A 13,501-nucleotide genomic window follows, 5' to 3' on the forward strand; every position below is an offset into this window, starting at 1 on the left:
GAATGCACTGTAATGTAGTATATGTTTGTAAATTTTTATTTATATAAAAATTGAGATAAACTTCATAAAATTTTATTGCTACTTTTATTTAAAAAGCTTTAGCATAATCAACAGATTATACTCACTCAGACCAGTTACATTCACTTGTTCTTTTGATTTCTAAGGAGATTTACTGTGCTTATAGTAGATGTTTCTAGAAAATGTGAAGAATGACAATTACAGTAAGAATCTTACTGCTGTGGTGATGCACACCTGTAATCCTAGCACTCAAGAGGAGTGAGACAGGAGACTCACCATAAGTTTGAGGCCAGCCTGAACTATATAGCGAGACTCAGACTCAAAAAAACCTCTCTTTTTTATTTTCTCATGACTGTAAGTCAATTTAATCTCTCTTAAGTTTTACCTTCTGATAATCAACATTATTACAAATATACTAAAATAGAATTGGGAAAATTTAGTCTGTTGTATGAACTCATGATTTAGAAAGATCAGAAATAAAGGAAAATATGTCCTAATTTGGATCGAATATGTTTACTAAAATTTTTTAAAAAATGAAATGGGAAATGTCACATTGTGTCTCTAGTGTAAAAAGTAATAAGAATTGTAGGAGTAATAAAACCCAAAATGTGTAATTGCTATTGTAAAAAAGATTGGAAAAGAATTTGCTCTAAAGGATATAACTGTATGTATATTTAAGTGTGTAAGATAGATAACTGTATTACTAAGTTTTTATTGGATCATTGAACAGAACTGTTTTGCAGTCTCACTGTTTGAATGTCCACTTTGTATGCTTTAATTTTGTAACTTGAACAACTTATTTCTAAGATGACAATATTTATTAACTAGTGGTTATTTTTTAAAATTCTGTATTCTACCCTTTTTTGTTTTGCTTTTTTCTCTTTAAATAAAATTTTAAAAAGAGAAATGGATACAATATAGTTAATTGATCAGTAATAACAAAAGTCTCCTGCTTCAGTTTGCTGATTTCCTTCCCATGAAGCTTACTGATGTCTTAGGCATCATATAACCTTCTAGAATTATTCTGTTCATATAAAATATATATACAAAATACGTAAAAAGATATATGGAGGCATATTGTATGTAATATTTTGTATCTTTCTGTTAGGTTAGAAATCATATTAGTACAAAAATACTCTTTTTTTTTTCTTTCCCTTCTGTTACTGAGGATCAAGCCCAGGGGTCCTCTAACACTGATGTCTTTTTACTCTTGAGACAAGAGTCTTGCTAAGTTGCCCAAGCTGGTCTCAGACTTAACTCTTACTGCCTCATCTTCTCAAATAGTTAAAATACAGAGTCTGTAGTACATAATGCTTATGTTCCTTGTAAGTAGTTGGTACATGTACATAATAAATCTGAATTCCTTTTCTTTAAATCTCCTTTCCCTTCTTCTCCCTTCATCCATCCCTTGATTGCCTTTCTATTTTTTTACATGTACATAACACATCTCAATTCCTTTTTCATCCCCTTTCCTCTTTTTTTATTTTGTTCTTTATTTATATTATGGGTTTCTCATAGAAGAGGGACGGTGTCATATTTAAGTGCATGTGTATTTTGTTTCACCTAACATAGTGAACTCAAGGTGCATCCAGTTTCCTATAAATCCCTTAAGTTTATCTTTCTTTATGGCAGAGTAGTACTCCTTGTGTGAAAATACCACATTTCCTTTATCCCTTCATTTAGTGATGGACAGATAAGCCACTTCCAAGATTTAGCTGTTATGAATTGTGCAGCTGTGAACATGGGTATGCATGTATCACTCAGATACCTTTAACTCTTTGGGAAGGAGAATAGCTGGGTCAAATGGAATGTCTATTTTTAGGTTTTTAAGGTATTCCATACTGACTTCCATGGTGATTCTACTAGTTTACATTTCTACTAGCAGAGTAGCAGGAATACAACCCCATCTACCTCTACTTGTGCTCCTTACAAGCCTCTTCATTTGTTATTATTTGATTTCTTGATGATTGCTATTCTTTTTGGAATGGTAATGGATGAAATCTCAGTGTTGATTTAATTTGCACTTTCCTAATGGCCTGAGATGGTTGACTTTTTTTTTTTTTTTTTTTTTTTTTACTTTTTGAGACAGAGTCTCAATATGCAATTCAGGATGGTCTTGAGCTCATTTTGTAGCCCAGGCTGGTCTTGAACTCGCAACGATCCTCCTGCCTTAACCTCCCCAGTGCTGAGGTTTACAGGCATGGTTGACCATTTCTGCATGTAATTATTGGCCATTTGTGAAGTGTTCATTTATTTCATTTGTCTGTTTTTTGATAGTTTTTTTTATTTTGGGGAGTCTAATATTTTTTAGTTATTAATGTAGTCTAGATATTAGTCCTTTTTTTCTATGTAGTATAGGCTGGCCTTGAACTTGCTCAGGTAGCCTGACCTAGCTTTGAACTCACAGCAATCCTCCTGCCTGTCTCCAGACTACAGGCATGGGACTACAGGCATGGACCACCACACCCAGCTATTAGTCTTTTTTCTGAGGAAAAGCTGGCAAATTTTTCCCATTCTGTAGGTTGTCTTTCCACACTGTTGATTGTTTTTTTTTTGCTGTGTAGAAGTTTTTAAATTTGATATGATCCCATTTGTTGACTCTTGAGTACTATTTCCTATGCAACTGGGTCTCCGTTCAGAAAGTTTTTGCCTTTGTGAATGACTTTACAAGTTTCCCCTATTTTATGCTCCAGCAGATTGTGTTTCTGTTTTACCATTTAGTCTTTGTGATCTATTTTTATTTCAGTTTGGTATATGATAATATACTGGTCTAGATTCAGTCTTCTGCATGTGGATAGCCAGTTTTCCCAGCACCATTTATTAAAGAGGCTATCGGGCTGAAGCAGGAGGATCACTGCAAGTTCAAATCCAGTCTGAACTACATACTGAGACCCTGTCTCTAAAAAACAAAGAAAAACAAAAAGAAAGAAGATGTATTTTCTGCAGTCTATGTTTTTGGCCCTCTTTTCAAAGATCAAATAACTGAGTAGTGTCTGGGGTTGTTTCTGCATCATATGTATTTATTGGCCATTATCTGAGAAGCATCTATTCATTTCAAATGCCCATTTTTTCTTTAGGTCTTTAAATTTGGCAGGGCATCTGATTTTTCTTGTTCTTTTCCTTTCCTTTTTTCTCTTTTCTTCTTTTTCTTTCTTTCTTTCTTCCTCTTGTTCTTTTTTTTAAAGTTCTTTATATATTCTAAATAGTGGTTCTTTGTCTGAAGAGTAGCTGGCAAAATTTTCTATTCTATAGGTTGCTTTTTACTTTGTTGGTGGTTTCCATTGCTGTGCAGCTTTTTAATTTTAATTTGATATGATCCTTGTTTTGATGTTGGTTCTTGGGATTATTTCTTTATACAACCAGATTGTATTTCTTGTACAACTTTCTTGTTTAGGAAGTCGCTGCCTGTGTTGGTGTCTTTAAGAGTTTTATCTATTTTGTCTTCTAGCAGATTAAATGCTTCTGTTTAATATTTAGAACTTTGCTCCAGTTTGATTTTAGTTAGGTGCATGGTGAGATACACGGACGTAGAAGTTAAAGCCTGGGATTGTGATGGTCCCTGTCTTTTTGTTGTTCTCCAGAATTACCTTTGTACTTTAGTTCTCTTCTGGCCCTATTAGTTTTGGGATTGCCTTCTCTAGTTTGCTGTTGGTAATTTGATTGGGATTGTATCAAACTAGTATAGCAGTTTTGGAAGTATGGCTGTTAAATATATTGGTTCCACTTGTCCAGGAACAGGGAATGCCTTTCCATTTTTTGATGTCCTCTTTGATCTTTTTTTCAGAGTACCATAGTTTTCATTATAAAGTTCTTTCACTTCCTTAGGTTAATTTCTAAGTATGACATTTTTTGATGCTATTGTGAAAAGTATTGTTTCCCTAATTTCTCTCTCCATGAGTTTATTATTAGTGTACAGGAACACTATTGATTTTTTTTTTTTTGTACTGGGACTTGAACTCAGGACCTTGTGCTTGTTAGGCAGGGGCTTATGCCACTGAGCTATATCCCCAGCCTACACTACTGATTTTTGAGTATTGACTTTGTATCTTTGTATACTACTGAATTTGTTTATTAATTCTAAGAGTCTTTTTTTTTTCTTGGTAGCAGAGATTGAATTCACAACCACTGAGCCTGTTTCTAGAAGTCTTTCAGTGAAGTTTTTGGGGTCTTCTATGTAGAAAATCACGTCCTTTGCACATAATGGTAATTTAACTTCTTTTCCTATGCATATCTTTTTTACTTCTTTCTCTTGCTTAGTTGCTCTGGCTAATGTTCAAGAACAGGAGTGGTGATAGTATATATCCTTATCCTTGTCTTGTTCCTGATTTTAGAAGGAAAGCTTTCAGCTTCTCTAAACTTAAAATGATGTTGATCATTGATTTGTCGTAGATGGCTTTTATCAGATTGAGATAGAGACCTTCTATACCTATTTTCTTCAGAGTTCTTTGTCATAAATAGATGTTGGATTTTGTCAAATGCTTTTCTATATTCATGGCCTTGATCATAAGGTTTTTGTCCTTGCTTCTGTTTCTGTGGTGCATTTTTTATTTATTTGGGAATTTAAAAATTTTAAACAGTTTAAAAAGCAGTAAAAATGCTAAGAATTTCAAAACAGGATGACTTATTGACAGTGGTTATCATAATGCATATTGTTGTCTTCAAAATAGTTGCTCAGATTACCAGACATAGGGATGCAAAGTGATCAAACAATATAAGCACTAACTGTTCCTGTCAATGAACTAATAGAATGTGTGTGTGTGTGTATATATATATTCCCCCTCCCCTTCTTTTCTCCTTTCCCCCATCCCAGTTGTTCTTTCCTTTTGAGCAGTTTCTTTCCCTTTCACAATATCTGTTGTACGTTTTGGGTCTTATTTACTCTTTCAGTTTCTTACACTAGGGAGATAATACAGTGTTTACACATGCAAGTCTGATTTATTTCACTTTCAAATATGGTCTCTAGTTGCATCCATTTCCTATAAAAGCTTCGGATTTATATTTCTTTGGAGTTGAGTTCATTGTATAAAAATACTACCTCTTTTTATCCATTCCTCTGTTGATAACATTTGGGTCATTTCCAGGATTTAGCTATTACAAATTGTACTGCTGTAAAAATGAGTGCACATGGGGCTGGGGATTTAGCTCAGCGGCATAAGCGCCTGCCTTGCAAGCAGGCAGTGGTGAGTTCTATCCCTGGTACCGATAAAAAGGAAAAAGACAAAAAAAAAAAACGAGTGCACATATATTGCTGTGATATGTTTTCAGTTCTTCCGGAAAAGACATGTGCTCAGAAGACAATGCTCAGAAGGAGAATAGCTGGTTTGAATGGGACCTAGTTTTTCAGGAATCTCCACATTGATTTCCACTGTGGTCGCACCAGTCCACATGTGCACCAACAATGGAAAAATGCAAGTTAAAACACCACTGAGATTCTATCTCACAAAGAATGGCTAGCATCAAAAAAATCATTCAGTAACAAATGCTTGCAGGGGCAGGGGTGGGGCATTATATTTATTGATTTGCATATGTTTAACCATCCTTGCATCCTGGAATAAAGCCTGCTTGGTCATGATGTTTGATGTGTTTGGTAATTAACTGCATTCTGATTGCCAGTATTGTATTGAAATTTTTACATCTGTATTCATTTAAAAGATTGGCCTGTAGTTGTCTTTTTTGGTTGAATCTTTTTCTGACTTTGGAATCAGAGTAATGCTTACTTTTAGGAATGATTTTGGGTATACTACTTTCTTTTAGACATCATTAAAGAATTTGACATTAGCTCTTCTCTAAAGTTCTTACAGAATTTGGCAGTGAATCCATCAAGACCTGGGCTTTTATTAGTGATTTTATTTCAATTTCATTGGTATTAGATTATTTAGGATTTTTGTATCTTTGTTCAAATTTGATAGTCATCTGTATCTAGGAATCTGTTTCTTCTGACTTTTCCATTTTATTAGTGTACAGATTCTCAAAATAGTCACCAATAAACTGGATTTTGGCAGAATGCATTGTGGTTTTGCGCCTATCTTTCTGTCTTTCTTGCTGGCTGGCTGGCTTTCTTTCTTTCTGACTCTCACTATATAGTGTAGGCTGGCCTTTAACTTGCTTATGTATCTCAGATTGCTCTCCAATGATACTCCTGACTCAGCTGCCAAGTGCTGGGATTACATGTGTGCACCACTATGCCCGACTGTCTTTGTTGTTTCTAATTGCATGAATTCGGGTATTTTCCTGTTTTGATAAGATTGGCGATGGGTTTGTCTATTTTGAGTCTTTCAAAGAACCAGCTATTCAATTCACTGATTTTTTTTTTATTTTTAGTCTCAATTTCATTAATTTCTTATCTTTATAATGCCCTTCCTTCTATAGCTTTGGATTTGGATTGTTCTTGGCTTTCTAGGACTTTCAGGTGCATCATTAGTTCATTTGAGCTTGCTCTGATAATGTGGGCACTCACCACTATCAGCTTTCTTCTTAGAACTTCTTTCATTGTGTCCCATAAGTTCGCTGTGTCAAACCAGCATTATCATGTAATTGTGAAATTGGTGACTTTCTTAATTTCATTTGTGACCCATTGATTATTTAGGGGGGTATTGTTTAATTTCATATGTGTTTACATCAGTTTTGTGATTTCTTTTGCCATCGATTTCTAGTTTAATTACACTGTGATCTGATAATATGTGTGGAATAATTTTGATTCTTTTGTATTTACATAAGCATGCCTTTACGGGCTAGTACAGGGTTTGTTTTGGAGAAAATTCTATGTGCTTCTGAGAAGAATGTGTCTTCTATTATCACTGGATGGAACACACTGTGAATAATCTATTAAGTCCATTTGTTTGAAGATTTGGTTTAACTCTGATACTTCTTTGTTGGTTTTATTTGGTTAGTTGATCTATTTGTAACAGTGAAGTATTAAGGGTCTCCAGTACAATTGTATTGGGGTTTATTGGATTTTTCAAGTCCACTAGTGTTTGTTTTATATGAATTTAGGCATGCTGGTAGTTGGTGTGTGTAGGTTTATGATTGTTTCCTTTTCCTGTTGAATTGTTCCCTTAACCAATATGTAGTGATTTTTTTTTACACTTCTGATCAATTCTGGTTTGAAATCCACTTAGTGTGAAATTAGGGTAGCTACTCTTGCTTTACTGTGAGTTCATGTTGTATGGAATATTGTTTTTCATCCGTTGATCTTTAATCTGGTTCTCCTGAATCAAGTATATTTTTGTATGCTGTGTATCATTGGATTTTGTTTTTTAATCTATTCTTCCAGTATGTCTTTTGATTGGGGAATGGAGAACATTCATCTTGAGAATTATTACTAATAGATATTGACTTACTCCTCTCCATTGCATTATTTTCCTGTTGCTGATTCCTTTCTTTCTTTCTTTTCCCCCTTTTGCTTAACTATCATCTTGCTAGGTGTATTTTTCTTATAATTCTGATTTTCTGGTTAGGAATTTCTTGGAAGTGCTTCTTATCTTTGAAGTACATTATTTCTGCCTCCATCAGTGCTTTTTGTTATCCTTGTTTTTGGTTTGTTTGTTTTTTTGGGTACAGGGAATTGAATTCAGGACCTCAGGTTTGCCAGGCAGGTGCTACACCACTGAGTTAAGTCCCTCTGTCCTCCATTGGTTTTGAAGAAAAGTTTTACATAACACATTAAGTCAGGTTTGGAAGTTACCTTTTAGGACTTTGAATACTTTGCTCCAAATGCTGTATTTACTTTTTTAAAAGTAAGACTAAGTATTACTTACTTTTTAAAAAAATTTTATTTAAAGAAAGACTAAACAAAACAGAAAATAGGTAGAAATAATACATACGTTCAAAGAAAAAAATAAACAGTAAGAAATCACTAGTTGATGTTTACACATTGTTGTTTTACAAATAGTTGTTTAAGATACAAAAATGGAACATGTAAAGTGGGAGTTCAAACAGCGAGAGTGCAAACAGTTCTGTCCAACTGTCCAACAAAAACTTAGTAACATGGTTGTCAATCCTATACACTTAAACATACATGCAGTTATCCATATTTTCATTTATGTTTAGATTAAACAAACTAAAGCAGGTTAAAATCATTCTGAACAAAGAATAATAGTATTGTTGGATTTCACATCATGACCCTCTGTGATCAGCACTGGGTACTGTAGTGTCTTTTTTTTAATTTAATTTAAAGAAACACTAAACAAAACAGAAAATGGGTAGAAATAATACATAATTTCAAAGAAAAAAATAAACAGTAAGAAATCACTAGTTGATGATTACAGATTGTCTTCTTACAAATAGTTATTCAAGATACTAAAGTGGAGCACATAAAGTGGGGATTCAAACAGTGAGGTTGCAACCAGTTCTGTTCAACTATCCAACCAAAACTTAGAAATATGGCTATCAATCCTATACACTTAAACATACATGCAGTTATCCATATCTTCAATTATGTTGAGATTGAATAAACCTAAGCAGGCTAATATCACTTTGAACAAAGAATAATAGTATTGTTGGGTTTCACATTATGACACTCCAGGATCAGCACTGGGTATTTTAGTGTCTCTTTTTTTTTTCTTCAAAGTATCTGTTCATTTCATCATGTGTCATAAGATCAGTTCTCATAAACTGTTTATACATTCTACACATGCATGAGTCTTAACATGTATTTCTATCCTTTCTGTATTAGAGAGAGAAACAAAACAAAGCAAGACAAAGTAAAACATAGTCCTATAAACCCATGAAATGAAATAAACATATAAGACTGCTGTACGAAGAGTTCTACCATGGTTCCTGTGTTGTCTCTTGTTATCTCCAATAAAATTGGCTATATCATCAGACATAGTATAATTGAATATATCAGTATATAACAGTATTAATAAAAACACATCTTTGTATATAGTATAGAACTTCAAAAACTGGCAGTTATCAAACCAGAATGTATTGTAGCATCTTGTCATCTTCAGTGTAGTTGCCTATGCTCTCAGACTTGATAAAATCAATCATACCAGTTTTGAATAAAATCTTCTCTGCCTCATTTGTGTTATGCTCTTTTTTTGCCATCAGTTGTCTGCTTATCTTCTTCCTTCTGTTTTCTGCTCCATTCATTGAGGCCTCTCAGCCACTGTTTCTGGAATCCTGGTACTTTTTTGTCTCTCTAGAATGCCCTGCAGTATTCTCTGTAGAGTTGGATTGGTGGTTGCAAATTTCCCAAGTTCCTCTTTGTCTTGGAAGCATCTTGTTTCTCCATTAATTTCTAGAGACAGTTTAGCAGGGTATATCATTCTGGGCTGGAGGTTATTTTCTTTCAGGGCTTGGAATATTTTGCTCCAGGCTCTTCTTGACTTGATGGTTTGTGTCGAGAAGTCTGCCGTTATTCTGATGGACCTTCCTTTATAGGTTATCTGTTTCTTGTCTCAACAGCTTTTAATATTCTGTTCTTGTATTGAATTTCTGGGATCTTGATTATTATATGCATGGATGTAGCTCTGTTTTGGTTGTAGGTGGCTGGAGTTCTGTACGCTTAATATATCAGAATATCATTTCCTTTTCCCATGTTTGGGAAGTTTTCCTTAATTTTTTTGTGAATAACCTTTGTAGTTCTGTTGTTTGTACTTCAGCTTCTTCATTCACATTCTTTATTCTCAAGTTGTAGATCCTGTTGTCATCTTCTAGCCTTTGTAGTGTTACTGCTTGTTTCCTTGTTATTTTTAAAAAGTATTCCCTTTCATAATCCCACTTTGCAAAATTGTCTTCCAGTTTGGATAATCTATCCTTAGTTTCTTTCAAGCTGATTTGCCATCTTTCCATAGAGTTTTTAATTTCTTGGTAATCTCTTTGAATCTGCTTCATGTATTCTATAGTTTCTTTATATTCTTCATCAAATGGTTCTCTCCTTTTGTTTGAGTTCCTCCCTTCTTCCATCTGTGTCTGCTTGAGGGGTGCTTAGTATCTCTTAAGTTAATCCTCTTATGTCTTGCTTTATTTGGCTAAATATTTCCCTTTTGAACTCACCTGTGAGGTCCCAAATATATCTCTTTAGGTCCACTGGCACCGTGTCTGATATTGCATGTTTGCTGTTCTCATTCTCCTTTGTATTTACCTGTCCTGGGTCAGTGTTCTCAGAGTTGGGACCTGGGGACTTTATGTTTTGCTTCCTCTTCCCATCTTTTTTGTTTCTTCCAGGAGGCCCCAGTTTCTTTCTTTTTTGGTTACAAGTCTTCTGAAGCTCACTGGCTACATGACCCTTCCCACTGCCATGTGCTAGTGAGTTGCAGACAGGGACAGTGTATGCTGGCGCCTCACCTCCGGGTCAGTCAAGCTGCTGTCGCCTGCACTGTATTACTTTGTGCTGCCTCCCCTCTAAATCAGTCAAACTTCTGAGGCTTAGCTGGGTTAGTGTGGTTAGTGTGCGCCACTGCTGTAAGGGACTTGATTTCAGATAACCTATTGGGTCTCAGCCAGGTCATGTGACCCAGGCCTGGCTCACTCCACCAATCCCGTTCGGGAAGGGAACAACTGACTGAAGTCATTCCTGCCCCTTGTACTTGCCAGTCTTGCTGGGTCCCAGAATGTCATCCGCTAGAGCCCCCCTTTCAATGGAATGGCTCCACTCCCGCCACTCACAACAGGTTGGTGTAGGCACCCTGCCAACTTAGCTCTCTGTTCAGTTCGCCAACCCCCGAACTCAGTGTTACTGCACCTCCATTGAGTCAAAGCAGTGGGACCTTGGACAGCTCGGCAAGTCACCCGCTATGGTGGGAACACTGAACCTTTAGCTGTTCTAATAATAGCACTGGGACTGTATGTTTGGTTGGTTCTTCTCAGCTTAAATTTCTTCTTGGGATGAGAGAATTCATCTCTCTCTGTTCGGGGCTCCCCACTCTGTATTATGTTGAATTCTAAGTTGACTATCTCAGGGAGCCTCTGTAGCCAGATGTTATCTGTCTGCCATCTTTGCTCCCTCTCTACTTACTTTTTATTTATGATTATTATTATCATTTTTTTGTCTTTTTTGAGACAGGGTCTCTCCATGCAGTTCAGGCTGGCCTTGAGCTCACTTTGTAGCGCAGGCTGGTCTTGAACTCGCAATGATCCTCATGCCTCAACCTTTGGAGTACTGGGATTACAGGTGTGAGCCACCACACCCAGCATAACATTAAAGTATGCATTTTTTAAAATTTTGTTTTATTTTATTTATTTATTTTTTTTTTTCTGGTACCGGGGATTGAATTCCTGACCTTGCATTTGTCAGGCAGGCACTTATGCCACTGAGCTAAATACCCAGGCCCAATTTTTTTTATTTTACGGAGATTGACAAAAGAGGACATAACAAAGCAGATCAGAACAGAACAATGTAATCAACATAATATTTCATCACAAAATAACCCATAATTAACAGTAACTATCATAATGTTTCTTTGAAATAGTGGAGCATAACTTCATATTACAATAGTATCAAACATAAAATAGTATAAAACCACTCAAGAGAATGACAGTATTACAGGGAATTCAGAACCAAGTAATAGAACGAACAGTGGCTACTATATTATCTCATGTATTTTTTTTTTTTTTTCATTAGTACTGGGGATTGAACTCAGGACCAGGCGTTTGTGCTGCTGAGCTAAATCCCCGGACCCTGCTGACCTTTATTAAATATGTAGACAAGTTGGTTATAATTCTGAGTGCTTACTGTTACATGTGATTTGTTGTCTTTCTCTAACGGCTTTTAATATATTGCTCCAGTGATGGACTTTGGTATCTTTATGGCATGAAGAGCTTCTCTTTTGGTTGTGGCTATTTGGGATTCTACATGCCTCATTTACCTGCATGTTTAAGTTTTTCTCTAACTTTTGGGGGTTTTCTGCAGTTATTTCTGTGAATAGATTTTTTTTTAATGCTGTTTGTGGTGTTTACTGATTTTTCACTTACTCTATTCATCAAACAGTTGTTAGATCTGTTTTGAATGTGCTCTTGTTGCTTTTAAGGTGTTTTTGAGTGGTTGATATCTGAAGGTATCAGTTTTCTCATTATGAAATGACATCTTCAGAGTAGTCACTTCTGCTATTTTAAGTATAATTTTTAATATCCTGAATTTCTGTTTTAAACTTTTACATGGATGCTAATTAGTTACTAAATTGATCATTCATATTTTGTGTCCTTTTGTTTAGATCAGCTAGATTTTTATTATTGTCTTCTGAGAACTGTATCATATTAGTTATTACTTGCATTATTTACTGAAGTATATCTTCTGTATCTCTCTTTGACTGTTTTTAACCTCATGTTCCTTTCTTTTGAGTAATTCAGGTGTGTGGTTTATATTATTCTGCCCTTCGCAGCCCCATGGCTTGACTTCAGGGAGGTGGCCTTTCAGTTTTTTCTGAGTAAAAGACAAAGGGCAACTTAGCTAGGAAAAATACACTCATTAGTTAGGCTAGATTTTTTTTGTGTGTGTGTGTGTGTACCAGGGATCAAACTCATGACCTGACGCTTGCCAAGTAGGCACTTGTGCCACTGAGCTAAATCCCCAGCCCCTTTGACTAGATTTTTGCTCCCCTTGGGTGATATATTATAACTATACTTGGTGAATCATAATTACCTGGCTTAACAGATAATACACCTCAAAGTACCCATGTACTTTGTAATATTATAGATACTTTAAATATTAATAATGTAATATAGATAATTTTAATTTTCTTTAAAAACTCAGTTTTGAAAGAGGTTATTAATCTTACATGTATATTTTTCTGTCCAAATCTGCTGAAAGTTCAAATTGCAGTCATAAAAAAATATGAATACTACAGAAAGGAGAATGTATATGTTTGATTTGTAATTACAGAAAGATTTAACATTCCTCGTGGTACCCTGTTACTTTGTTACAATGACACTTGATATAACAATAAGAAAGGCAAGGGTTTCTTTTACAATTTTCATTCCATGGAAGGCTGTGAGTCTTTATAGATTGAAGTTTTGCTAGGACTACTGCATACTACTCCCTTTATGTATTTTAAAGTTCATGTAAATATGTTTTAAGATGCTTTATATTTTCTCATTTCTTTGTTAGGGCCAAATACCACAAGTTGAAATATGGGACAGAATTGAATCAGGGAGATATGAAGCCTCCAAGCTATGATTCTGGTAAGCTAATTTTAAAGGAAGTTTAAGTGATTAAAAAAAAATTCTTGTCTAGTATTTTGTGGCATTTATAGTTGACTTCTAATTACAGAACTTGCATGTTAGCTTTTCGTGATCTGCTTATTTTTGCCACCAATAATTTAGTGTCATGTAGAACATTTTCTACTACCTTCCTTTCCTTTTTTTCTTTTTAAGCCCATTTTCTGCTGTGTTCCATGCTTACTGGAAGTTCAGACTTATGGGGTAACAGGCACCAACATAACCTTGTCTTGCTGGATCTTCCCCAACATTAATGGGTACTTTGAGGTGTATAGTTACAAAGTATAATACATAATGCAGTTGAAGTCCTGAGAAATGCAGGGAC

At 35.1% G+C, this 13,501-nt stretch overlaps 1 protein-coding gene across 2 annotated transcripts in view; it reads left to right on the top strand.

The window, feature by feature from the left end:
- Window positions 1-13,501, top strand: part of Strn (striatin) — a 119,935-nt gene that overhangs the window by 46,965 nt on the left and 59,469 nt on the right. For both annotated transcript variants that reach the window (XM_013156038.3, XM_003473027.5), the window contains exon 3: window positions 13,067-13,140. In XM_013156038.3, the coding sequence (XP_013011492.1) occupies window positions 13,067-13,140 (74 nt within the window). The remainder of the gene's footprint in view (window positions 1-13,066; window positions 13,141-13,501) is intronic.

Source organism: Cavia porcellus, unplaced genomic scaffold, assembly GCF_034190915.1.
Source record: "Cavia porcellus strain 051 isolate PalLab524CR breed Dunkin Hartley unplaced genomic scaffold, mCavPor4.1 scaffold_1, whole genome shotgun sequence".
In the NCBI taxonomy this organism is placed as follows: Eukaryota; Metazoa; Chordata; class Mammalia; order Rodentia; family Caviidae; genus Cavia; species Cavia porcellus.